At 40.9% G+C, this 26,666-nt stretch overlaps 1 protein-coding gene across 3 annotated transcripts; it reads right to left on the minus strand.

Moving 5' to 3' along the window:
• Positions 1-1,332: 1,332 nt before the first annotated feature.
• On the minus strand, positions 1,333-23,556 carry DAB2 (DAB adaptor protein 2). Of its 3 annotated transcripts, none has more exons than XM_068665859.1 (15): positions 23,088-23,556; positions 12,472-12,649; positions 11,293-11,432; positions 10,486-10,584; positions 10,224-10,355; positions 9,489-9,569; positions 9,180-9,203; positions 8,885-8,932; positions 8,656-8,718; positions 7,220-7,513; positions 5,900-6,047; positions 4,862-5,386; positions 4,278-4,369; positions 3,451-3,518; positions 1,333-2,781 (listed from the first exon to the last, which is right to left on the minus strand). In XM_068665859.1, exons 2-14 carry the CDS (start codon positions 12,566-12,568, stop codon positions 3,456-3,458), a joined length of 1,806 nt encoding a protein of 601 aa, XP_068521960.1. In that variant the 5' UTR covers positions 12,569-12,649; positions 23,088-23,556; the 3' UTR covers positions 1,333-2,781; positions 3,451-3,455. The 3 variants fall into 3 exon arrangements, with proteins under 3 accessions (XP_068521960.1, XP_068521958.1, XP_068521959.1); XM_068665857.1 differs by having other exon boundaries at positions 6,878-7,513; positions 23,088-23,554; XM_068665858.1 differs by lacking the exon at positions 9,180-9,203 and having other exon boundaries at positions 6,878-7,513; positions 23,088-23,554.
• Positions 23,557-26,666: the final 3,110 nt, after the last annotated feature.

Raw genomic sequence — 26,666 nt, forward strand, 5'->3', positions numbered from 1 at the left:
ACAGAAGTAACTCATACATAACCTATTTTTTTTTTTATTTTTTATTTTTTTAGCAGATAAGCATTACTTAAGCATTTGGACACTAAATAATCTAGTACAAGGATATTCTGCAATATCATGGATAATAAAAAAAAATACTTTTCCTCCCTGTTCCCATTTTATTTTATTATTATTATTTTTAAGGTTAAATATGACTGGCTTTTTTTTTTTTTTTTTTTTTTTTTTTTAACCCATGCTTGGTTTGGGATAATTTCTTCTCTAGGAAGAAATTTTATGCAGCATTGATCTAGCTTGATGAGTACAGTTGTGTTAGTTTGTTGAACATGAAAGCAAGACCATGACACAGACACTTGTTCTGTTTCATCATACCTGCTTCAGTTGATGTTAAATATACCACCAAGTTCATGGTTCTTTAAAACAGAAACTAAATCAAAGTAAATGGTCATTTAAACTTAACTAGCAGACCAGCAATCATCTTTGACCAGAGTGGAATAGGTTCTTCTAACTCAGTGATTATCCCAACAGCTATTGTCATGCTCCAGCTAGAACTGTTTAAATTAACTTGAACAGCAAATAGTCATTTAGATGCTTAGTTCAAACTACTCTGGTAAATATATCCTTTCTTTTAAGCAAGGAAGCAGAGAACTTTTATTTTAGATTAGATGGTATCTTCAAATACTAAATTATATGTTGCTATGCAGGAAAAAAAAAAAAAAGATTCATATGACCTATATTTCAAGCTGGATACTAACTCCCTTCCAAAAGAGGAGTTTTCAAGCCTTTAATAATCCCAATCAACTGGTATTGGCAGAAGCAAGTAAGCACCTATTCTATTTTAGCCAGCCTGACTTTTTTTGCTAAATGTTACAGATCTACCTCCAGTACTAAAAGTGAATCTAAGACAGTAGCTTTCTGACAGATTTGTTCTTGTTAGCCATCTGCATTAATTGTAAAGCGAGCTAGACCTTTTTTCCTTTCCTATTTAGTTTTCCCTTCAGGAGTTTAGGCCACTTGCAAAGCAGTTGAAATAGACAAATTAAATTACTCTACATTCAGAAACTTAATTCATTCACATACACAGATTCCATGGTCCTAGAGAATCAAGCAAAAAAGCATCTTTATTAGCAGAAACAATTTACTAAGTCAGTTGAAAATTTTATGTTTTCTGTGTTGAACAGGCCTGAAGCTACAGAAAGACCTAAGACTCTGCTGTCAGACAGCCAGTGTAAGAACTGAACAGGAGACAAATGGTTCTTAGCAGGCTCTGAAATCCTAGAATCAACTGAGGCACAAGACTGAGTTCTAAGGACAGAATTAACAACCACACAGATATTAGTTTGCTATTAAGAGTTGCTTCTTTTTAATGTAACACCACTTGAGATACTACAATTACATAACAGTGTAACATCCATAAGTTTCTACATTTCCAGTTTGAGACAAATACTTAAGTTCATAGCTTTTTTGCATTACAGAAAGTGCAAGAGAGATTTATATACAAGACTAATTGCATGACTGGCTGAAGTGGATACTAAGGCTATCTCCAAGTTGATTTTCTTAACTTTCCAGTTCAGCAAATGCTTAGACTTTTGATTTAACAGTACTATTTCAAGTTTATGCTTCGTATTAACAGAAAAACCTCACATATCAGCATTCACCACTGGCCAAGAACATAGCTGTTACAGTTGGTCATAACTGACTGATTTAAAGGTCTGTTAGTAAAGAGGTTCTTTAGAAAAGGCACATTTAAGAGATGAAGGACTATGTCACATTAATAGCACAGAGCTGGTGCATCTGTTCACAAGGAATCTAGGCATGGATTGAAGCCAAGATTGTCTTTTTGCTTTCTGACATACTGGGAACATGTCATGCTACACCATGTATGAATTTAAACTGAGCAACACTGGGGACATTCACTGAGATATAAGCAAGAAACCTATCTGCTTGTTCCACTTGTCTGCCAAGCCCCATTAATTAAAAAAAAAAAAAAATCAAACAAATGAGCTAGTTGATTTCCCTCTCTGAAAAAGCCACGTTAGCACCGATACAACAGTTAGTGTCAATGACTAGCTCAGTGTTCTTCAAGAAGTGTTTCATCTTACCTGACACTACACTGTAGACCTCTAATACTCAGGACTCCAGCAATTCTGTTGCAGACCCCACAGTTCATTCCTTTATTACATTTCTGTAGCAGAATGCTACTTTTAGTTAAGTGGACAAGTATTCTATTTCTCCTCCACCCATACAATTTACATCTCTGTGGCTTAGACACCAAGTCATATGTCCAGTCACCAATTAGAAGTGAGTAGTATCCACTAACTTTACAACTGGCTGCTGTTGTGGTAACAAGCAAATGACCTAGTAGTTTAAAGTGTGGAGTTTAGCTACTAACTCAATTCCCTTATGTGAAGGCAGCACTTCTTCCCTAGGTACATTCAGTTCCTCTATTTCAGGACAGTGAGTGCTGCAGAAAAAGGAAGTAAGGTGACCATGTTTAAAAGACACGTGACTTAGCATCACTAAGCTCTTCTATGGAATATTGCAAGACTAAAGTAAAACTAACATCCACCAATTTGAGTTTGGGTCTCCAGGCTGAGTACAACTTTCCATTTGGTTTGCCCTGAATTACCATCTTCAGAGCATACTGTTGAGGGTTTTTTTCAATCCACCTGGACATGTTTTAGATTACAGACATCGTGGAATGGAAGACAGAAAAGTGAAACAAGTAGAAGAGTCATGTTGAGAAGAGCTCCAGTTATTCCATTTGTCCTTCCCTGGTTGTGCCTAGTATAATGAAAAGGGATTAAGGTTAGGATGGCTAGCAGTTAGAGTTTCACAGCTTAAACTAGCTTAGAACCACTAAGAAGAAAAAGCAATAAATAGCAAAACTTGTCTGTAGACAAGTAGACTGTATTTCATGGGATGACAAACTACTGTATTTATTCCCCTGCCATACATCTAACAGTTTGTGTTCTGTAGTTAATGGTAAAAGAACTTGAATTAATTTATAATGACAAAAGCTCATGACATCCCTTCTCTTGTTATTACTTTAATTCACCCAGAAAATGTGCCTTCAGTGTTTAGGAAATTGAACTGCATGGTGCACTGTCTGCTACCAAAGAGATATTCCACAGAACTTAGTCAGCACATACTTACTCATTAACTTTCCTCAAGGAAATGAAATCTACATCTCTTGTGGCTTTGAGATTTAAGTCCATAGAACAACAAAATCTTTATTGCTCAGAAAATGAAATTGGTTAGACTTAGGCAGACAACATGTACAAGTCTAAGTAGAGGTACTCTAGCAGAAGTGTACTTTAGGAACTGCTTGCAGGACTTCAGAAGAGCAATATAGTTAAGCCAGTGTAGTTGTTTACAGCCTGCTTTTTGCCAAAGGTTTCCTGAATCAGTTTCAGAGCATGAAGTAGGTTGTCTAATTAGTGGAAGACTTACCTAGTCTATGCAAAGGGGTTGCCAAAAGGATCACCAAATGGACCAGAAGGTTGTTTCTGAGATTCCTTCTATGAAAAGAAAAGTCATAGACTCAGTGGATTTTTCAAGGTTCACCAGGTTTATTCTGCTTGACTGTATCAGCTAATTTGGATTTCAAATGCTTTCCAGAAAGACAATACTGTGGAGCACCTGCTAAATACATATGAACAGTACTGCTTTAAGAAGAATAAAAGAGGGGTCTAAAGCCAGTTAGTAGTTATACTAGTTGGAAGCAAGGTACATTTTGGAAAAGCCATGTGTACTTAACTCATTTGTAGTTGAGCCAACATAGTCACTTTGAGACCTGTTTTAGCCAAATCCTAGATGTCACAGGCCAGCATTCTGGATGTGACCTAGATTTTCCACCAAGGGCTTCAAGTTCTGTGTCCCAAATGGGGTGATGTGGGTAGGCCACTTCCTCCCCCAAGGGATACCAGCCATAGGAACCTCCCATTCAGTCCATACTAGCCTGCAGAGAGGTAAGCATACATGAAGTGGAAGACTTCTGCAGCTGCACTATTTACAGAACTTTGTAGAAGTTCCCCATATAGAGCTGAAGAAGTTTCCAGGAGGATTTATAGTTTGTAGCATTTGATACAGACCCAAGCCAAATGGAATTACACTTTGCTAGCCTCCTTGCAACAAGTGCCCTCTGTTAGATTAAATATTAGCCTCAGGTATGCAAGTTTTGTTCTATAGCCTCTAAAAGCTATAACTAAGCCAGTTCTCAAACACAGGGATCCCTGTTGGTAGGGTGGAGGGACATAGTGGAAAGTTTTAGTACTTACAGGTGAGGCATTGAAAAGGTCTGCTTTAGGTTGACTTTCAAACAGGCTATCAGCTGGCAGTGCACTTTGTCGGGGAACAGGCTTTGGTAATTCTAGGAAGAAGACACAAACTGCTATAATCAAACAAGTACTCATCTCTTTCAGTAAACCAATCTCATTCAGTTGCATATACAAAAACGCAATCAAGAAGCTTTATATGACCTCAATTTTAGCTTTGGCTTGTCCCTTAGTATACTTGAGCTGGATGAGAGTTGTACAGAGGTAGCACTCTACAGACCTAGTTCAGGCACTAGGTGTCAGTGTTTGGTCACTGGCATTCATTCGTTATTTAACAACAGGGGAGACAGTCCTTTAGTTCTGTTTCAGAACTTAAAAACAAACAAACAAAATGGTTAATGTAATCATTACTATCAGATGCTACTTGTGATCGACCATCCTCCTCCCTGAGCAGCTATTCAAGCTGAAGAAAGACTTTACCAGTCATTTTGGCAGACAGCTTGATAGCTTCCATATTATCATGATCTGTACCGTTTTGGGGCATGGCAACTTTACTACTAAACAATTGCTGAAAGCTCTAGAAGCACCTGAAAGATTTTGCTGTTCTGCTCTTCTTGCTGGTACTGCAGGTGGCTTTGTCAGCTGGAAGTCTTTGAACATTTCCTTGACATCCTTCATCTCTCTATCACCAAGTGGATCCAAAGCAATAAAAGCATCGCTCTCTTTCTTGGATATCTCCTTCTGAGGGACAGTTCTAGGTGGTGGCTGAGGTGGGCTACTTGTTGACACAGGTGGCAGTACAGACTGGGGCTGAGCAGATAGTGTTGAAGGTGGGAATACACTACTCTGGAATGGATTTACAGCACTGGATGGCTGTGCCCATGAAGCAGATGTAACTTGTGCTGGCTGTGCCCAGGCACCAGGGGACTGAGAGACTGCTGGACCAAAAGATGCAGGCTGGCTCCAGCTTGGTACTGCTTGAGTGCCAAAGGCAAGTGGTTGAGTAAATCCTGCAGGTTGAGTAGACATCATAGACCCAGGAAAGACAGATGCAGCCTGGTTGAAGGCAGATGTCTGTGTACTCCATGGTGATGAAGTTATGGGCAAGCCACCTGTGAGGGGAAGATAATTACACAGCACTTCAGTGTTCTGAAGACCAAGTAGGAGTGTATCAATTCCACTGGGGGTACAGCAAGGAATTTTCCATCAGCTGTTTGCAAAAAATTGTTAATTCTTTCTTAAGAAGTCACTTGGAGAGGCTGGTAATAAAGGAGTTAGTATTTTTCCTCACTCTATTTCAGTACTAGAAGAACAGAACTGAGGTTGGTAGTTACTTCTGTATAAGTAATTACTAAGATCCTGCAGCAGTGTTACCCTGGCTTCTCAAGTTGTGACACATATTTGCACCTTGTGTACCCAGAACAGCAAGCTGCTGTCAAAAGTTTATCAGTTCTAATTAAGGATGCAGAATTTAGGTGTCTATTCACAAAGAATAATAGTTTAGGGCAGACAGCACTACAATTTATCTATGGATTAAACACTGAATATTAAAAAAAGCAGAGCTAGAGTATCAATGAAGTGAAGCTTTTGCACCAGTCTAAGATACCTATCATGAACTAACCTACCAGCTAATGGAGGTGCTGTGGTAGGACTTGTTTTGAAGAGGTCCAGTGGATTAGTTTGCACAGGTCCTGTCTGTGCCACTGAGGTTAAACCAAGGCTCTCCTTAGTTGGTGCAAAAAATTCCGGGCTAAACAAGTCATTTGATGCAGTCTAGAAGGAAAAAGAGCTGTTGTGAGATAGCATGGCAGAATATATATTGAGACTAATTATGATCAAGACTCTGTCTGGAGGCACAAGCTTTTAGATACAGCAGAGCAGGAAGCTTTGATGTATTCTAAGAGGTACTTGGTATCCTAAAGAAGACCAAGCATAAGAGTTTCAAACTTTAGTTTGTTTATGCCTACAAATATGCATGGCATTAGGTATATATAATATATAGAGTTGCAGGTCAATGGCAGGAGAATTGACTAAATACTTGCTATCATAATGAGACTCCCCTCCCCCAAACACTCCTGTTCAATCTGCAATGACACCTGAAGTTGTATCAAGGTCAGCAACTGAGTTTTTCCATCATCTGATTACAAGAGAAACGCAGCTGACCCAGAACCACACTGTGTATGGTCAGACACTGAAATGGCCCTCAGTAGGCAGGTACTTTGAAGTCACATAGGATTCTGTAAACTACGGTTGGTACCTCATCATTAAGAAACCACAAGCTGATGCCTGTACAGCTATCATCACGGCTTATTGAATTATATCAAGGGTCAATATACTTAGCAGTATACTTACCAGACCTTTACAGAAGTATGGCAGCATTAAGGAAAAGAGCATACATTTAGTGATCATAGCTATATGAAGCATTCATGAGTGTTAGGATGTACCATGGCTGCAGAGAGGTTAGAGTAAGCATGGCATGTGGAAGACATATGCTGTGAAGCTGTTTAGTCCATTACACAGTATGAAGAAAGAAAAGCTTCCTTCACCCAGCTTCTTTAAGTAAAAGCATGCATATCACCATTAATTACTCAAACATTGTTCACCTTGACAGACCTCCTTCCTCTTCCTGGCTTGGTACTTTGTGGTGGTGGGCTAATTGTTATAGACTCGTGTGACATGAGCTGGATATTGCTTTCAGAATCCAGCTTTACTCCATTCTGCAGGGTTACTCCTTTGGAAGGACCTTCCACAAATAAGTTTGATGGGACTTTAAGAAAGCCATTCTGTTCTCTGTCTGGTACTCCATTTGGAGTTCTTGCTGCAGGTAGCTTACTCTCAAATGGCCACTGGCTTGTTAGTGCTTCTCGTTTGCCAGTTCTATTAGATATCTGGTCAAACTGTTTACCAAAGTAGTCAATATCACCATTTGAAGCACCATTACCCACCAGTGTCAAGGTGCTCAAATTTTCCTTCTTCTGATCAGCAGATTTTAGAGAATCAAATGAAGTTTGTGCAGATTGGTCTGTCTGTGCAAAAGGATCATCACTGAAAGGGTCTGGATTAGGTGTGGGAAAGAAGCTGAGACTGGTAGAGAAAGAACTTTCTGGCAAGAATGGTGGCTGTGGCTTTGGTTGGGGAAGAGAAGTTGTGATGCCATTCGAGAAGAGATCCTCTTTTGTAAAAGTCTGTTTGGTCTCAATTTCAGAGTTTAGGTCCACTAACAGAATCTCTTTAGCTTCCTATTTGTTCAGAAAGAAAAAAAAAGTTAGTTTTATATACGACTTTCTGCAAAGAACACAAGTTCAAGGAAAATATCTGCAGAAGGAAAGATGCTGGTATCCAATACATCATACTAATATGTATTTATCATCACTTTGAAGTGACTCTAAGGCATTAAGTCAAACACTAAGTAGCTGTGATTTAACCATTGCTTGCCGTTTCAGAAACTCACTGTTAAAAGTACCTATTTAAGCTCCCTTAGTTTAAGGGAAGTTACAGTAATTAAGTTCACCTAGGATTTCACTGGCGCCAAGAACCCTTATTGAAATTTTTTTTTCTTCTTTTAAGAAGTTGTGAAATCACATTGTCTTCATGTGATTTCTAGTTGCAGTCTCTTTAGAGTAAGATTAAAAAGCAGGTGGAAGAGGTTAACATATTATCTGCCTACCAAGCAGACAGAAGGGTCAGACCTAGTCACTTGCTAGATTGACATCCATTCCAACACCAATTGTCGCATGGCTGATTGATGGCGTATAGTGCCAGAATAAACTACTGCAATTTGAGGGGTGGGGGTCACAATGAGTTGTGACAAGGTAAAAATGCATAGTTTTCTGCAGTTAGGCCCCCACTGTGAGCCAGGGACACGTCTGGAATAGGTAGGTGTCCATTCAGAACACATTATTAAGGATTTTCTTGTACATAAAATGAACTTCAACTTCAAAGGTCATTAGCTGAGTTTCTAAAATAGCCCGTACAGCAGAAATATATACAGATAGTTAAGTAGTTGTATACAATGTAGTTCTGTCAGTCTCAAATGAATTCTGCTGGATATAGAACTGCAGAAATGTAGGGATTGGAAGGGACCTCAAGGGATCATTGGGTCCAACCTGATCTGCCAAAGCAGGTTCCCCAGAGCAAGTTGCACAGATAAGCGTCCAGATGGGTCTTGAATATCTCCAGAAAAGGAAAGTCCACAACAAATGACATTAGCTACTCTAGTCAGTAAATAGCTACTATTATAGCTCTAGGATGCTAGTACATTGCTGATAACTAGACAGATGTCTCAGTGAAACTAGAACTAAAAGTAAAAGCAGATCTTACTACTAGGACAAAGTTTGCTATCAAAGCTGGAATTGAAACAGTTAAACTACATTCTACTTACTGTGGGACTGCTCACATCAGGAGGGGTTGACATATCCCCAAACAAGTCCATCTGGTCAACTCCCTGGGAGCCAGAAATATTGAAAGAATTGGTGTCTGTTAGAGTTCTTGCAAAAGCAAAACCCAAGCATTATATAGATGTTTAGCAGATCTACACGTGCTGTATCTAGCACACAAGGTGAAGATACTTTTTTTTTTTTAAATGACATTAGCTCTAAAATTTAACCTACCAGTTTCTGTTTGTTAGCTTGATCAGTAGACAGTGCTTCATTACCATTCTGGAATAGATGAACAACAGTGTCAGTGACAAATATCAAAACCTGCCATAAGCATGGAACTTGCAGGCTTGGAAGAGTAAATCAAGCACAGAAAATTTATGGGAGATTACTACCCCTTTTGCTCTCATTTCCACTGTAACTGGGCATTTTACAATTCCTCCATAATGCTAGCACTATAAAGACACATAGAGGTAGTTGTATCACAGCAGAAAACTGAATCAGCTGAGGCTGAACTGGAGAGACTTACCTCAGTCTTATTTGCTTCTTCACTCTAAAGAAGAAAAGAAGTCTTTTAGTATCTAGACATCAGGTAGAATATCCAAAGACTTTTGCTCTGGATAGTTTATCTCCTAATTTTGGTAATCAAACTGCTGGCACAGCTACCAACCAATAGCCTCAGATAATCCTGGCTCTAGATAGACCTTTTGCAAGTCTCTTAAAAGCCTGCAAGCCTAGCCAAAGCTGAAACAAGCTTTATTCAAACAAAGCAAACATTGAAAAGTGTTTGCAAAAATTGAAACAAGCAGACTAATGCAGCTTCTGTAACTTTACTTGCCTTTTTCTTGTCTTCTTCCCTCTTCTTCATATTATATATTAGTTGGAATAGGTCCTTAAGGTCAACAACTAGGGGCTCAGCCTGAAAGAGAACATAAATTTAGGCTACATGACACTTTGCATTTTGCTTCAGTAGAAGTCCACAGAGCAGCAACAGTAATGGTACAAGAGTAATGTTGAGATATCAGGAAACATCAAGACTTTAGAGAATTGCCTAGTCTCTGCTTAAGCTCTTTTATGTAGCAAGCAAGGGTAATGGGGTAAAAAAAATAAAAAAAATCAGCCCAGAACTGTTAAATCCCCATGGAAAAATGACAGTACCTATGCTAAGTGTACTTTTTTTTTTTGTCCTGCTAAAAAGCATGTAGCTCAAGACTTCATGAGTACATGGCAAGTCCTAATCATATTTGCTCGAAAGTGCAAGGAGTGTTCAAGCTCCATAGTAGCCTCATAGCTAGGAATGGGGGGGGGGGGGGGGAATTTATTTTCCTGTGTTTCTACCAACTCCAACAATGAACATGGAGAAAGCTTCTGTAGTTTGTTCTGGACTACAAGATGTAGAACAAAACAAGAGCCACTGGCAATAGTCAGTTCCTACCACCCTTCTTCAGGAGACATCTGTGCTGATATTTCCCTACACCTCATAGGACTATCAGGACACCTGATAGGGCCTACTGTTAACTGTTTACACCGTAGCATCACTCATAGTATACGGAAAAGGGCCTCTGATCAATACCTGTTGTGCTGTTTTTATGGCAAAAAACTGGTGTTGGCCTTCTCCTCCACAAATATAGCCAAAGGCACGATTATCTGTTACATCCCGAGCAATGAAGGAGATTTTGTTTACTGGATGCTCATGCTCTATGACCTAGAATTAGGAAAAAAAAACAAAAAACAAAAAACAAACCCCATTGGTTTAAATTGCAGGATCTAGTTCAGACTTTCTAAACTACTCACTTGTAGTAAGAATCACATTAAGAGAATGACTTATTTCTTACCCCAGTTTTCTCATCTATTATCTTGATACCAGAGAGAGAGATGTTCACCCAGATCCTTTGCTTGTGTTGACCCTGGGAGCGAGCTGCCACTGCCATTCCCTGAACAAATGGAATATCAAAGCATTGATGAGACGTCCACTGGGTTGAATGAGTTTTAGCTTGTCTCCTAAGAACAGCTCATGAGCCCATAGCCGATATTGTACTAGTGCTAATCTAGTTATTCCTAAGCAGTGCTATGGTTTGAGCAACATTTATTTTACAACAGATGCCTGGCTAGGTTAGATGTGATATCTCAAAATTAGACTGTTTCCTCTGTAAGCATGTAGGAACTTTAGAGATTCCTTCCATGGTTTACAGAACTATGGCAACAGCAGCATCCTCACCAGGTCAATTCAGCTTTCCTGGCCTGACTGAAACTACTGTGAGGGTTCTGCTTTCCAGAAGTAGCTATCTTCATTGCTGCAGTGTTTCATTTATCCCTTGTTTTGTCTATATATCTTGTTGTCAAGATTGCTACAGAATGGCAGCTTGGGCTTTGAATTATTATGCTAAATATCACAAGATTCCACCCTTCCCATCCAATACCAAAGCTCACTATTTGTAATCCAGTTCATTCTTTGGAATATAGTATGGATGATAACAAAAAGACCCAACAGAATATTCCCAAGAGAGTAGAGAAACCATGATCAACTGAATTTGAAACTACTAACTGAGCAATGGGTTACAGTTTTAAAAGCATCTGCCATCCAATATGAACGTTTCCATCCAAACAGAACATTTTCCTTGCATAGCAACTCAGGCTTTTACCTTCAGCTTCATCATTGAATCCTGACTCATTTTGTCTCCTCTTGCCTCAGGGACATCATCAATGCCAATCAGTTTAGCTTTGTATCTTACACCATCACCTTTGAATCTAGCCAAGAGAGATTCATCTGTCTTTTCAGGCCCTAGAGACAGATAAAGGTTTTAGAAGAGAAATATGTTATGTTGTGGCTTCAGAAGCTTTTTAAGTATGTACTAATATGGTGTATTTTCTTGTAAAAATTGTCAGTTGACTATAACAGACTAACAACCTAAGTCCTTCTAGAAATGTGTGCTCCACAAGATAGCTATTCCTTTACAGTCACAGTAATCTTTATTACTGTGACTGTACAATACTTAATGTCTAGGAACTTCAGAACAGTCATGACACATTGAAATCTGTGGGCATCAACTAAGCCAAGAGTAGTACTTCCTATGGCCATAATGGATGATCAACAAGCTTTCAGGTGTGAGCCTGAAGTTCTGGTCTAGTTAGATCTCTTCTTGGTCTCTAAGAATCTACTAGTGCCTGTGCTAGAACTTGCTGTCAGCACCATCACTTCTACAAGAAGTCCTAATACCTACATCCCTATAATCACTTGATATTTTAGCTGTATTTGCCATTTTCACTATTACCATTACTTCTCAGAACAGCTTCATTTTCTTCCATATACACAACATGTTCAATGTGTACTTCAGTATGTATTTCTGTATGAGGCAATTATATCTCAAATGACCAATCTAAAGAGCTATTGTCTAATACAATTATTCTCATGAACGATGTTTTCTAGCTTCTCTGGACTAGAATCTGAATCCAGTGTGTCACTCCCACATTAGAGGGAGGAGAATAAAGTGAGGTTGTATTCAGAGCAACAGCTACCTAGATGGTTGTAAGTCTGGTCACCTCCTCAGGAGACACCTCTGGACAACTCCTCAGGCATTCAGTGATTTTTTTAAAGCATCTCATTTGCTGATCTTGACAAGCAAGCTCCAGAACCTAGAGCTAGAAAAAGCTTTCAAGCTAAAAGCCTACCTTCTGGTTAGATTATACTAGTTTATTTACTCACTCTCCCAGTCAGCTTGAAACCTTTAAGTTATTTCAACTATGCAGCAAAAGTAGTCTTAGTTTTAGGCACAAGATTCAGGAGACTAACCTGAAGCATTCAAGAGGTAAGTATTTCTTACCTTTCTTTTTTTCTTTCTTTGAAGGCTGTGCTTTTGGTGGAGCCTGCTGCTCAGGCTGGCTGTTGATAGTAGTAGTAGTTTCAGCTTCAGTAGACATGATGAGATGATGGTCAGTTGTACTTGATGTAGTTCTTTAGAATCCAAGGAACAATCAGAAGGTAGGCATAATATTTTTACCCTGAAGAAAAAATATCCCCATTATACCTGTTAGTCTAGTTTTATTCTGCTGAATACTGAAGCACTGTATAGCCTGTAAATCTTGGAAATGGTCATATGGGAAATCTGACTCACTGTCTCTTCATCTCAGGCTACAGAAAGCATGAAGTTACAGCAACTAGGTGATGACCCCTTACCTCAGTAATACCTAATCAGTATATCATTCTGACCTACATCCACAGGCTGTACTTGCATCATCATGTTTTAATCCGTCATCCTTTAGCTTTTCACCTTTTAAAGCTATTTATAGCACCTCAGATATTTGTTGTATTCTCCTTCACTACAATCATCATCTGTAGTAGCACAGGAAAGAATGCAAGAAACATTTACTAGGACCTGTTCTAAACACTCATGAAAATAACATCAGAATACTCAATAGAACCCATCAGATCTTATTCCTGTAAGTACTCAAAGTCTGAAGTTATAACACTCAACAGGTAAAAGTAACTAAGTTCATTAGACTGCAAGACTGCTTCAGAAGACAAAACTCCCAAACACCGAAACTCTTGCCTAAAGTTATCAAGTAATCTCCCCCCTTCAAAATAGATCTCTGCAAATTAAGTCATACTAGTCCATTGTTTCATACTTGTCCAACTCCATGCCACGATACCTTTCTACCCTCAGAGAACGTATTAAAACAAACAAAAAACTACACATCACCACCAACTGCAGCCACCATGTTTTGTTCCTAAATAGCTGAAACACAGAGTCACACTTACTAAATAAAAGGACTTGTGCGTATGGAGATCTGAAGATCACCTATACCCAGCCAGAAAGATTTGGACATTCACATCTGCTACAGAAATTGCCTTGTGAGTTTTGTCTAAGGTATTGAAGTGCGTTCTGTTCAAGTGGTCTGCTGAATTTAACATTAATAAGTAAAGCCAAATGATGGTAAGAATTAAATAGCTGGTCTACATTCTCTACTAGCCATTCCCTCTGTTTACAAACTGGTAGCAACAGATCAAGTCACCCCTTTTATTCAGCACACTATTTGAGATGTACTGTGTAACCACAAAAATGCTGCAGGCTTATAACACCATGAGATATACAATGCCTATAATTCTCAACGGCATATTCCCCACTTGCCTTAGTTATGCCTGATGTTTTACCTGTTACTTAGAAGTTCCTTTAAGCGTTTTGTTCCCATTTCTGCCTCTCTTCTTCCCTCAATTCATTAAGTCCATATCTACAAATTGACTCATCTAGTTTGCAATTATTGTTATTTGCATGCCAGTGCTTAACTGATTCTTAACCTAGGAAAGACCAAGAGATCTTTGTTCTTAAGAGAAAGAATTTCACCTTGAAGGCCTCAATTTCTGTTTAGCCAGGAAGGACAGTGTCCATTGCGACAACGGAGCAAGAGAAAAAACTATTACATCGCACAGGTTGGAAGGACACTCACAGCAGTGCTAGAAGGTTTTGCCCACTGGGGGAAGAAGAAAGCACTCATTAAGCAAGTGAAATAAAGCCAATTGGATCTCACTTTAAATCTAGTCCAGCATCTAGTTCTGATAGTAGAGTTTCAGGTAGAGATAGACTTTACACTTCAGTGTAGTGTGCCATTCCCTAGATTTATCAAGTCCTGTAGAAAGAAACCTTAATATCTTTCCTATAGATATTAAGATATTAAGGTTGAATCATTAGTCAGCCACCCATCCCCATCTAGAAGGTTACTGTTTAGAGAACAGAAAGAAAGTATGGAAAAGAACAGACCTAAGACATGCTCTCTAGCAGCTGAATCACAGCTTTCAGATGTTCCGCCCAACCCTGTGCCAGAAAGAAGAAACCGCAAACTTGAGGCGCTGAGTCTTGCCTGTAAATGATCCTGTTTCCCCAGTTTAGGGGAATGTGTTATGCAACCTAGTATCAGACTCTGAAGAACCCATAATTAAGAGGAAATAAGTAAATATCCTAGAAAGAAGCAAATATCACAGAATTATAGGGGTTGGAAGGGACCTCAAAAGATCTTCAAGTCCAACCCACCTGCCAAAGCAGGTTCTTTAGAGCAGGCTGCCCAGGTAGGCATCCAGACAAGCCTTAAATATCTCCAGAGAAGGAGACTCCACAACCTCCCTGGGCAGCTTGTCCCAGTGCTCCATCACCCTCACCATGAAGAAATTCTTTCACATGTTGGCGCAGAACTTCCTGTGCTCTATCTTGTGGCCATTACTCTTTGGCCAAACTCTTTTCAGTGGTTTGCGTGGAACTGGACAAGTCCCTCTGTCTCCCACACCTCAGGTATTTATACACATTGATGAGATCCCCTCTGTCTTTTCTCCAGACTGTACAGACCCAGGTCTCTCAGCCATTCCTCAGAGAGAAGATGCTACATGCCCCTTCTTTTTTGTTGCCCTCCACTGGACACTTTCCAGAAGACCCCTGTCTTTCTTGTACTGGGGAGCTGAGAACTGGACACAGTACTCCAGGTGAGGCCTGACCAGGGCAGAGTAGAGGGGCAGCATCACCTCCCTTGACCTGCTGGCCACGCTCCTTTTGATGCACGCCAGGATCCCATTAGCCCTCTTGGCCAACAGGGCACACTGCTGGCTCATGGTCAACCTGTCGTCCACCAGGACCCCCAGGTCCTTCTCCTCAGAGCTCCTCTCCAGCACGTCATCCCCCAGCCGGTACTGATGCACACGGTTGTTCCTTCCCAGGTGCAGGACTCTACACTTGCTCTTACTCAACCTCATTTGGTTTCTTCCTGCCCATCTCTCCAGCCTGTCCAGGTCTCGCTGAATGGCAGCACAGCCTTCTGGTTTGTCAGCCACTCCTCCCAGCTTTGTGTCATCGGCATACTTGCTGAGGGCAGACACTATTCCCTCGTCAACATTGTTGATGAAGATGTTGAACAAGACCAGACCCAGCACTGACCCCTGGGGAACACCACTAGTCACAGGCCTCCAGCCAGACTCTGCTCCTCCGATCACCACCCTCTGAGCTCAGCCAGTCAGCCAGTTCTCAACCTACCTTACTGTCCACTCCCCTATCCCACACTTTCTCAGCTTTGCTATCAGGATGTCATGGGAGACAGTATTGAAAGCCTTGCTAAAGTCAAGGTAGATGATATCCACTGTTCTCCTCTCATCTACCCAGATGGTGATGTCATCATAGTAGGCAACAAGTTTGGTTGAGCACAACTTCCCCTTGGTGAATCCATGCTGACTACTCCTCATAACGTTCTTCTCTTCCAATTGCCTAGAGATGGCATCCAGAACAAGCTGTTCCAACACCTTTCCAGGGATTGAGGTGAAACTGACTGGCCTGTAGTTTTCTGGATCCTCCTTCTTGCCCTTCTTGAAGACCAGAGTGACATTGGCTCTCCTCCAATCTTCAGGCACCTCAATATGCACAAGAAGGATTCACTGAAGAGATATAACAACTGCCCATACGGAGGTCTCTTTATGTGCCAGTTAACCATGCATTATTAGCCATCTGCCTTCAACCTATGCACTTCGTTGCCTAGAGCAAGACAAAACCCTGAGGTGGAAGAAACTTGGCAGGAATACACACAAGTATGATCTTTTTGATAGGAAGACAGGAGGATTTGCAAAGGTTCAGCCTCTCAGTGTTAATAGTTCAATTGAGAAGATCACTGAGAGCTTTCTGGCCAGTTTACAGAACCAACTCTCTCCCATCCAACATCTGGCACATCTCACCTCACCTGGTAAGAGTTCACAGTACACAATTTATCACACTTTCAGAGAATTCTGTCTTTGATGAATCCTACCTCTCAAGGAAGAGAATTAGCTGCTAAACTAAGAATGCAAAGATAGACAAGTAAGGTCTAGATTAGTGATGACCCCACCACTCAGTTTCTCGTGCAATTCCTTGATAGCAAGGCTAAAACCATTGGTCTTGGCTTACCAAGTTCAAAAACACATACACACACACAAAAAAAATGTTCAGCTATGCTGTTTAGCCTGTAAGTTGTTAGAAGCCTGATTTGTTGTTTTAGGACGTTGTTCCTTCAGTGTCAGGGCCTCAGTTAAACCATACTTGATCTGTTGGCCTAAACATTTCTAGATTAACAAAACTTTACTCTGGGGATTTGATCCTACTTCTTTCATGCAACTTGCATTAAGCTCTGTTTAATGTTCTGTCTTCTCACCTAGAAGAGGATGTATCAATACTTTGCAGGTGTATTAAGACAGCACCATGCCAAATGCTTGCTCTGCCAACAGAAATACTCTTTTGGAAAAAGCTACAACTGTATTTGCATATCGCAGAACAATGCACAAGGTGTAACTGTCTTGATAATACATAATTAGTAAAGTGAAACAGGGAAGGGTGATATTCATCTGCTCCTTGTGACAGAAGTGCAATGATGGATCTCTCATGGAATACCCTCTTCATGCCGCTGCCTTCTCCCTTAGTACCTACTGGAAATAGAAATAGCAGATAGAGATCTTAATACTCTAGTTAGTCATGTCAGCTTCAGATATTAGCACATACCACTGCTGGTGCAGGACCATGCCTGTGAGCCACTATCCAGACATCTTACCATTTCAGCCTATTTGCCAACTGGTATTTCATCAGCTGCACAGAACAGTCTGTTCTCATTATATCAGTGCATCAGTCTGAGCTGTTTGTTTTTTAGAAATTCAAACTAAGTTCCCAAAAGTGTTTTCTACATAATTCATTGCTGGAATTACAGTGAAGTGATCATCACTAAATTAACAGCTAGAGCTGAACAGGTCACTCAGTTCAAGTAATGCAATTGGACTGTTCCTTTTTTCCATAGTACTATGGCTTTAAGCACATAATCACTGATGAGATGATTAGTTACATCTCAGCCAAGCTTCCACTGTAGCTCTACCTCAGATTTTTCTTCTATAGAAAACAAATACAGTTGCAGCTATATTAAAACAGAGGTATTCAGAGAAATCATGACCAGTTTAAACAGGCTGTATCTGGTTAACAACTTGATATAATATATATTAGCAAGCACTATTTATAGCATTATGATGTAAGTTCGCAAGCATCACCCTTCACCTTTTGTTTTCTTCCTTAGAAGTATCTTCATAAGCTATTGTTGTTTAATTGATTACTTCACCTCAAATTGGAGGGAACTAGGACTGCCTTGTCAGTTTGATAGACTAAAGTTAATTCTTTGGACAGAAACTTTAGTGTCCAAAGTTAGCATCCAGACACTTAGCTGGTGTGTCTGAACTAATGACCTGTTTTGGGAATAATGCAGCATCTTACAATGAATTTTGATAGCAGCTTTTCCAGCCTCTGTGTTCAGCATTTAGATCCCAACCTCTTAGTTCACTTTGTAGATTAAGAAACCAATCTTAGCACAAGCAATACCGGCATCTGAACTCTAAGCTCTTCTTTTAGAAATAAATTGGAAAATACTCCACTATTCTCTATTTTTGACAGTTATTTAGATGATAACACAGGCTTAGATAATATTCTTATAGAAGGTCACTAGCCTGCTTCTGTAGTCCTTACAAGAACATTTCCACAATAAATTTCTTCATATCCATTTTCCAGAAAGACAGAATGCTTTCTGACTTGTTAAGGGACCACTCTTACATACCACTCACTTCAGTTTCCAGTGCTGAAGCCTCTGTCTCAGGAGCCACTGTCTTAAGGGGCTTCAGCTGTCCACTCCAGCCACTGCTCAGAAAAGCATCAGCTGCTACTTACAGGATAAGGAATCTCAGGCCATATGCTGGCAGTGCCTTCAGTCAAGACTGTTTGCTGAGAATCCCTGCATACATTAAAAACTGCTCTGCTTCCAGGTTGCAAAATTGATGCAGCTAGTGTTTATTCAGATGCAAACTGGATTTTGTACCACAGAACAGCTCAGATACTTCACTTCCAACTGTACTGTTCTATCCTGCCTAAAAGGACTGTTCCTGATCTTCCTTCTAGTAAGTACAGCAAAGGACTTTTGCCAATAACTGTGCTTTTCACCCCTTTCCTCAGAGCAGGAACTTGACACATATTGAAGCTGTTATCATAGGTTATTTCAGCTGCATGCTGTTAACTGTCCAGTGTTGGCAGAGTTATCCAGCTTTGCAGTTTGGGTGTGTGCAAGCTGTACTGAGAGAGATTGCATATGTTCTGCATAACCTATATGGAACTGTAAGTGTTCAGTTGTAACTGTGTTCTTGTTCACAAATCTATCTGCATGAAAAATGGGATTTTGTTGTATTATTCTTGAGTTCACTCAATTTAAAATCATATAGTCATTACAACAGGGTGAAGTGTTGTGGTCTGCTTATACAGAAGGTGCTCATCCAGCCAATTAACCTTAAGCAGTCAGAAACCTGTCCTTAAACATTAATTTTGGCAGTATTTGAAGAACCTTGCACCTAGCCACCAGCTACAGCCAGCCTTTGGTTACATAGTTTGTTGTAGCAGTCATTGGTTGCAAAAGTTGCTCCTCGCTGTCTCCTATAACAGATGTAAGTTATGTTCTTGATCTCTCATTGAAAGACTGATGATTCTGCTTGAAATTTATGAAGACAGGTTCTTCTACAGCAGTTTCAGTCCTCAGTTTCGTAGTATCAAGTATACTATAACTCTATCTATTCTATCAGCCAGGCTGGCAACTGTTTGCAGGTAGATCTGCTATTCAAACTACTAGAAAACTAGGTGACCTTTGTGCCCTCCTTTAAAGCACAAGTTACCCTGTTTAATGGAAGCACAAAAGTTAGTCTCCAAGGTTGCATACAGGCTGCAGTATTAACACTACTTCCTTTGTGTTCTCTACTTCTCCTGCCCACCCTTAGAAGGTAATCTCATCACTAAGCATTTTAGTCACAGTGTATTACAGACCCCTCATAGGAGGAGACTTGCAGTTATGCAATGTATCAGCATTAAGTGTTCAGTATACTTTGCTATGAGCAAGATCCTAGTGGACATTTGTCACGAAGCCTCCTCAATGTCAGGTAAAACATCTTTTATTGTGGCCCTCTAACCTAGCAGTTCTGTTTAAGATATAAACCTCCTAAGGTATTTTACTTCTCATCTTATTGCCTAAGAATGCAACATGAACTGACAAAACAGCAGGAAATTCAGCTCCGAGGCCAACCGTCTGCCCTTAACTGGCCTCAAAAGGTCTGAGCTTTGAGATTTAAGGTGACGTGCACCAGCTATGAAGCTTTATTAGAAGCTTTTAAGAAAAAAAACACTGATACAGTTGGGAGTGAAGATCTGCAGGGCATTTCAGCCAAGGCACTTCATAGCATATGCAAGGCACATCTTTTCAGTAAAGAGGAAAATGGAATTGTCTATGCCCTCATCAACCCAAGAAATCAGGAGTTAGACAGGAGATGATGCTTTGTTCAGTACTCAGCCTTTCAGCTTGTATAAACATGTTAATCCTGTTCTAACTGGTACCTCTTGTTTACTGACTCAGCCTGCCACCATGTTTTATCCAGCTTGTTTATAACCCTGAGACCCTTGAACCTATATACAACCTCAGAACTGTGTTCCTAAAGTCAGCTTATTTTGGAAGTGACGTTTCTTTGATACCTTATTCTATTTGATCCTTCTAACACAACTCCAAATTGCATTTCTGTAGAATCCACTCTGAGGCAGGGGAGTACTGGCTTGTGCCTGGTTGTGCTCCACAACAGAAGCTTAAGACCTTTTAGCATTTCCCTCCCCAGCCTCACAGTGGGGGAAGAGTTTTAGTTTCACTACTAATCCCTTAATCTACATGCAGAGCTAAATTTTTCCTCTAAAATCCTTACAGATAGCACGAAGCTACCTTGTAATCTCTTCATCACTTCTGACAGAATCTATACAGCAAACAGGATTTGTTCTATCAGTACCATTTCCAGAGTCAGCTGGCTTTCTCTGGATGTGGAATTCATTCCTTCACTGTCCTTGCAAATTCTCGTCTCGAAAGTGCTTGCATATTGCTAGCTTTGCTGAAGCAAGTCCACAAGCAGCCTCAAGTGCTTGGTTAACCCAGCAGGTCACACAAGTGTACTAGCAGTGTAAAGTTCACAAGGAGAAAAGTACAGTTTTCTCAGGAGAGCATTCACCTGTTCAGAGTGCTTGTCCTGCATCTGTTCATGAAGTAAAAGTGGTAAGTAAAATGTATATCCATAACATCTACTGGGCAACTGTGTCCAGCAATTGGATTATTCAGGTGCTTTGGCAAGTAATGCATATCTCACTGAGAAAGTGGGATCTATACATACTGCAAATGTACAGAGATACTTAGAAACATAGCAGAAGGCATGTATTGGAATGGATAACCATCTCTACCTTCACAAAAGGTAACTGATGCCAGCTTTCTGGCATTTGGCTCATCCTTCCAAATGATAACACTGTGCACAACTGCTGGTGCTCAGCTAACAGCTTAGTTAGAAGTAAGAGCACAGTAGACGAGAAGGGGTATCATAAGTTACAGGACTAGTACAGTAGAGCTTGTTATAGTCCTAGCCTTCTGTCTACAGTAATAAGCTCAGAATATTATCAGATTCCCCATAGCAGAACCATCTCATCTGACTCAAAGCACCTGGCTTTTAGCATGCTGTACCCAGAGTCTTCCTGTACCGTACGTAAGTCATGAGGTATGCTAGTTAAGCCTCTGCTTTGATGGGTCACCTGACATTCATTTAGGACTCACATCTTCCTTACCATTTCTACCACTCAGTTCTCCTCCAAAAGGAAATTCTAGTGACTGTCTATTAATAGAAGCTTCTGCTTTAGACTTGACCACATCCTCAGCCCATTCAGGGCAATTGGAAGCTGGACTATGCCTCAAGGGCCATTTGAGTTGGATGAGATTGCAGTGATTCTTTAAACAGACAATCTTGTGTCTCATACAACCCCCTTCTCAGCTGAGAAGATTTAATCTGGACTTGCCCCTCTGTTTAGCTACCCACTGTATCCCGCACAAGGAACAATAATCACCTGATGCAGCATTAGTAGGTTTTCATAATAGCTCCTAACTTCCTGATAGTGACCTGTTAGACACCTGGTCACATTTTCGATTTATTTGCACCTAGTAAATCTTTACAACCAGATAGAATACACAGCTTTCGTAATTAATTTAATTTAATCTGAACTTCTGTTGTGCTTATTGACACAGCAGTGTCGATATCTAAGCATATCTATGCCAATTCCTTAGCGTACAATGAGAAAAACCTTTAAGTCTATAAACTCTCTGATCTGCTCAATTTTGGACAGCCTTGTTTATGAAAGCTACAAAAGTCTTCTGAGGGGGAAAAAAAAGTGTAACCTTCTAAGGCAAACTAGATCCATTAATATGAAAGTGATTTCTTTCCACTCACTCTGCATTCTCCACCCTCCCAGCCCCCCAAAAAAGTTAACTTAATCCTACCTTACCAGTGGATTTACATGCCTCCTTAGAGACTGCTCAAGTAGCCAGACTCAACTTATCTGAGGAGTAGAAGATCTGCTACAAAGAAGTCCAGCTGTATTGATACCACCTGCACGTATGTTACTGCTCAGATCACAGGCACTACCTTGAAACCACAGCCAAAGTTAAGTGACATCACACAACAATTGCTAGAGACTTAAAGCCTCACCAGCTAAGAAGTTAGTTTTCCTGAGGAGAACAGACTCATTTCAGCTAATCCTAGGCATCTCTAATTACACCGATTTACCACACACAGGAGCATCACCCTGAGATTCACCAGCAGAGTGGTGCTCAGCAAGGATGCTCTATATAAAAACAAAACAGAAAACCCGCCCCTGCTTCACTGCATCCTAACCCTTCCCTTCTCTCCGGTACCAGACGGTTCTCCCATCTCCACAACTCAACGTATACAAGCACCAAGTTTCACAAAATTTCCCCGTCTATAACCCCCACCCCCCTCCACACACAGGAATAAAAACGCATAATTATTTTGCTTCCAGCTCAGGCTTCCTCAGGGAGCCGGCCCTGCCGGAGCAGGATGCAGGCGGCTTCCACCCCGCGGCACAGCCAGGACAGGGGCTGCCAGTCTGGGAGCATCGTGGCTGCCCCCGGGGCCGGGAGCCGGGGGGCCGGGAGCCGGGGGGCCGGGAGCCGGGGGGCCGGGAGCCGGGGGGCCGGGAGCCGGGGGGCCGGGAGCGTTGTCCTCCCCCGACCCCGTGGCGCTTTCTCGGCCCCGTCTGGCGGCAGAGGAGCTTGGCCTTGCCCCCCAGGGGCTGCGGAGAGATGGGGGCAAACCCCGCTGCGGTGGCAGCTCCCCTGCGGGGTCCCCACTCCGTGAGCCCCGCAGCACCCCGGGGAAGGGGGGGGGGGGGCAGCCCCGCCACGGGCACCCACCTCGGGAAGGGAAGGAGGAAAAGAAAATGGATAAATGAGTGAGTGCATACATAAAATAAGCGCCTTCTCCCCTTCCCGGTGATGACAGCCCCCCTCCCCCCTCCCGGAGGCTTTGCGAGAGCCGAGCCCCGCTTGCAAAGCTACTTACGAGCTAGATCCGTGCCGCCCCGAGCATGATCCGACGACTGCAGCTGGTAGCCTGGCGGGGAGCGAGGGCCCGGTTAAATATTCTGTGGTACTCTCGCCTTCAGATTAGTTAGCCACTCACAGCGAGAGATATGGTTTTAATCAGATGCTGGCAGCTGAGGACTACCCAGGAATGTGTTATGATGTTTTTGCTGCCTGGTCTTGGCTACTCCCCCTCAACGTGTCGGTGCTCACTATCTTAACCCCATGCGAGCCGCCGCCGCCGCCGCTGCTGCGGGAGGGGGGAGTGGGGGGCTAGGGACAGCCCCCTGTCCCGGCTGGGGCCCGCAGCCCACCCGCGGTAGAGGGGGGGCGCCCAGTGGGAAGGGGCACGGCTCACGGAGCGCAGGTATTTCGTGCTCGCCAGGCGGCGGTGGGCTCGACTCTGCTACACAAAACGGGTCCCCTCGTGTGTCTGTGTGCCCGTCTGTGTAAACGCGGGTGCGGCGGTGGTGTTCGAAGAGCGAGTCCAAGCCAGAAGCTTATTTTCTGCAAAAAGGCTAAAACCAAAATACCACCCTCCCACCACCCCCAAACCTGTGGTGAGCTGAACCAAAATATTGGGTCAGTGCAATTCAGTTTCTGGGTCACATCCAGACCTGACCTTTGTACTTCCCACTCATCTTTATTCAAACATCTATTTTTTTTTTTCTCAGCGCAGTACAGATGTTTTCCAACTTGTGTGAAAAAGCCTCTGATAAAAAATCATTTTTTCGTCCTTGTAACAGAACTTTTTTTTTTTTTTTTTTTTTTTTTTTTTCAAGGCTATAAACAGCCTAACAATCATTTTCTCAAAGCAGTGCAAAATATTTCTGTCCAAAACTATGATATTGCCCTTTGCAACAATACCCAATTTAAAAAAAAAAAAAAAAAACAGAGAGAGGGAGAAAAAAGAAAAAAAAAAGAAAAAAAATACATATTTTTTCAGTATTACAACCGCAGTTGAAATACATTTGATAGACATTTTTAAATACTTTAGACAGGGGAGTATTTAATGCAAAATGATTTTGCTACTGGGGAGTTCAAGATTCAAAACTGATTCATTTGCATTTGTTCATCATGCAAAGGTACCAAAGGGTATGATACTTTCCTTGATATGGTGAAGTGTACATTTTTGAGTCTCACTGCTCAGGCCTGCAGTAGCAAAAGTGGTAGGAGCCCTGTGTGCCTGTGGTTACTAAAAGCTGATAGCTGTGTCTCACTTGCCTGTATTTGTCTTTCATTTCAGAAGTGCTAATTTTAACTAGAAAGAACTCCTTAAGGATGTATTTTTGTACACCAGCCTAGTGTCCACGGAAGGAAGTGCATACTGCATGTCAGGCATTTGCTACAATTAACAGGTTGCTGGCCACACAGACATTGGTATTTGCAGAATTAGATCTGAATTCTTTGGGACACTATCATATTCATGTTTAATAATGTTGGTTTTGTACAGCTTGCACTACACTGTACATTGTTTTGAACAGCTTACACTAGAGACCTACCAAAAGGACTGAAGCTTCTTGTTGCTCTATGGTAGTATGTGTTTTAAAGAATAATGCTTTGCTCAGCATGTATTGTGGAAGTGAGTTACACAGACTGCCTAAAACGCAGGATGAGATTTTGCATAGTTTAAAAATGGTGCAGTAACAAAGCAACTTCTCTAAAGCAGTCCAGCTTGCTGCTGGCATAAGCAGGACTAGAACTTTTTAGGCTTTGCCTACCACAAAACCTAGGCACATTTTACTGGAACACCTCGACTAGTTGCACTACTGGTTACCAATACAGTTTGTACTATTTGTTAAATTTTGAAGAGATTAAAATGTTTCACTTACACCCAGAGAAAGCAGTTTAAGAGCCCTTTTGGGGTGCAATGAAATTAGCCTACTAAATGAATGTCAAGAAGTCCTTTACCACCTACCACTACTTGGGACATAACTAATAATATCATGGAAAACAAAACAAAACAAACAAATGAACAAAAACCCTTTATTGATAAATGGTTAAAAACTAACTGAAAAAAATACACTTTTCTTAGAGAATAAAAAATATCACAACCTTAAAGGACTGCAGTGTCTATTTTGTAATTCAATTCGGTACAGCTCCCCTGATGTCCCACATTGTTGAGCTAAATGCTGAAATCCAGAACTGTTACATTAAACATATGTAATAAGCTTGCTTTCTGAATGTAGGAGGAATCCAGGCAGAAAGCCCCACAGGAATTCAGTTATTTCTTCTATACTGCACTGCAGGACTTAAAGGGCATGCTTTACACTTCATGAAAAGTAGAAAGATTTGTATTTCACCACAGTAAAAACAGAACCAAATGGACAATGACTATTATGACTTTTAACCTGACTCTGAAAAGATTATAGCAGAAAGAATGCTATGTTTTCCAGGATGATTGCTTTTTTCTCATATTTGTTATGTCTGATCTTACTACTGCTGGCACAGTTTCACTGCCCTACCCAAGGTTTTTTTGTTTTAAGTCAACTGTTTATTGTACAGAACAGTATCAGCCTCGGCAATTCACAAATACAAACCATTTTTTCAGCAGGTCTAAAATTATCTTGAAGCTGCAGCTGGAAAACTTCACCTCAGTGAGTTTTTCTACCACTTTTCCGGATGTTAACTCTGCCTAAACCACAGTCTGTCATTAGGATCACTGTGATTCCAGTCCGGATAGAAACTGGGGTAGCAGAGTGAAATAAAAACATTGAAGTGCAGAGACATTCAGAAGAAATCAACTTTAACTTTAGAAACATGAGTGCCTTGAAAGCAGTATCAATAACAGTTTGTGAAAAATCTGCTTGCAGCAAAGCAACGCAGTAGCTAATCCTGCGATGGCTTGCTCAAGAATGCATGGTTTATTATTAAAGTAATCTTTTAAGATTTTATTGGAATGTGCTTCTACAGTAGTGTTGTTGCCTTTGTGGGCTTTACTATGTGTGTGTCATCTTGTCCATAATTAAACTTTTCACTGACAGACCTGGGACTTTTTTTTTTTTTTCTTAAACCTCCCACTTTGAATACTGGAATTTCATTTGAACTTTAAATACTGCCTTGGAATTTGCCATAAGGTAAACTGTCTGCTCCTCGAAGCTTCCCTGTGCTGCTACAGATGTTGCAGACACACAATAAGCAACTGAATGTAAGAGAAACTGCAAACTTTTGTTTCAGTGTTAAAAAAAACTGGTGGGAACAAAAGAGTTGTTCAGATGATCAGGTTGTCCCTAGAGAAGTCTCACTTTGGAACATACGGGAATGAAAATTAATGGAAAACTAGCCTAGAAAGTTCATTTTTAGTGAAGCTTCACTGCTGTCAATGGAGAGAAGGTGAAGTATGTCAAAGGAAACATGAAGGAAGAATTTGTACTTCAGCCTTTGGACTTCTCAGCCAAGTTTCTCATGTGACTTGGACTTGCTGACCACTTCTTTTTATAAATTCAGTTAAAGATAAAGTCCACTGAATATCTGAAGCAAAAAGTATCCTTGCTATTTTAAAATCTTAAATTAGAATATATAGTTCATTTTAGCATAGCTGTAGGCATAGAGCTCTGGG

Source organism: Anas acuta, chromosome Z (genome assembly GCF_963932015.1).
Source record: "Anas acuta chromosome Z, bAnaAcu1.1, whole genome shotgun sequence".
In the NCBI taxonomy this organism is placed as follows: Eukaryota; Metazoa; Chordata; class Aves; order Anseriformes; family Anatidae; genus Anas; species Anas acuta.

Excerpts from the sequence above, each read along its gene's own strand:
- DAB2 (XM_068665857.1), bottom strand. The coding sequence starts at position 12,568 with ATGTCTACTGAAGCTGAAACTACTACTACTATCAACAGCCAGCCTGAG. Across the intron at positions 10,585-11,292 it reads ATTCAATGATGAAGCTGAAG|GGAATGGCAGTGGCAGCTCG; the intron begins GTAAAAGCCTGA and ends CCATTTGTTCAG. Across the intron at positions 7,514-8,655 it reads CTGATGTGAGCAGTCCCACA|GAAGCTAAAGAGATTCTGTT; the intron begins GTAAGTAGAATG and ends CTGAACAAATAG.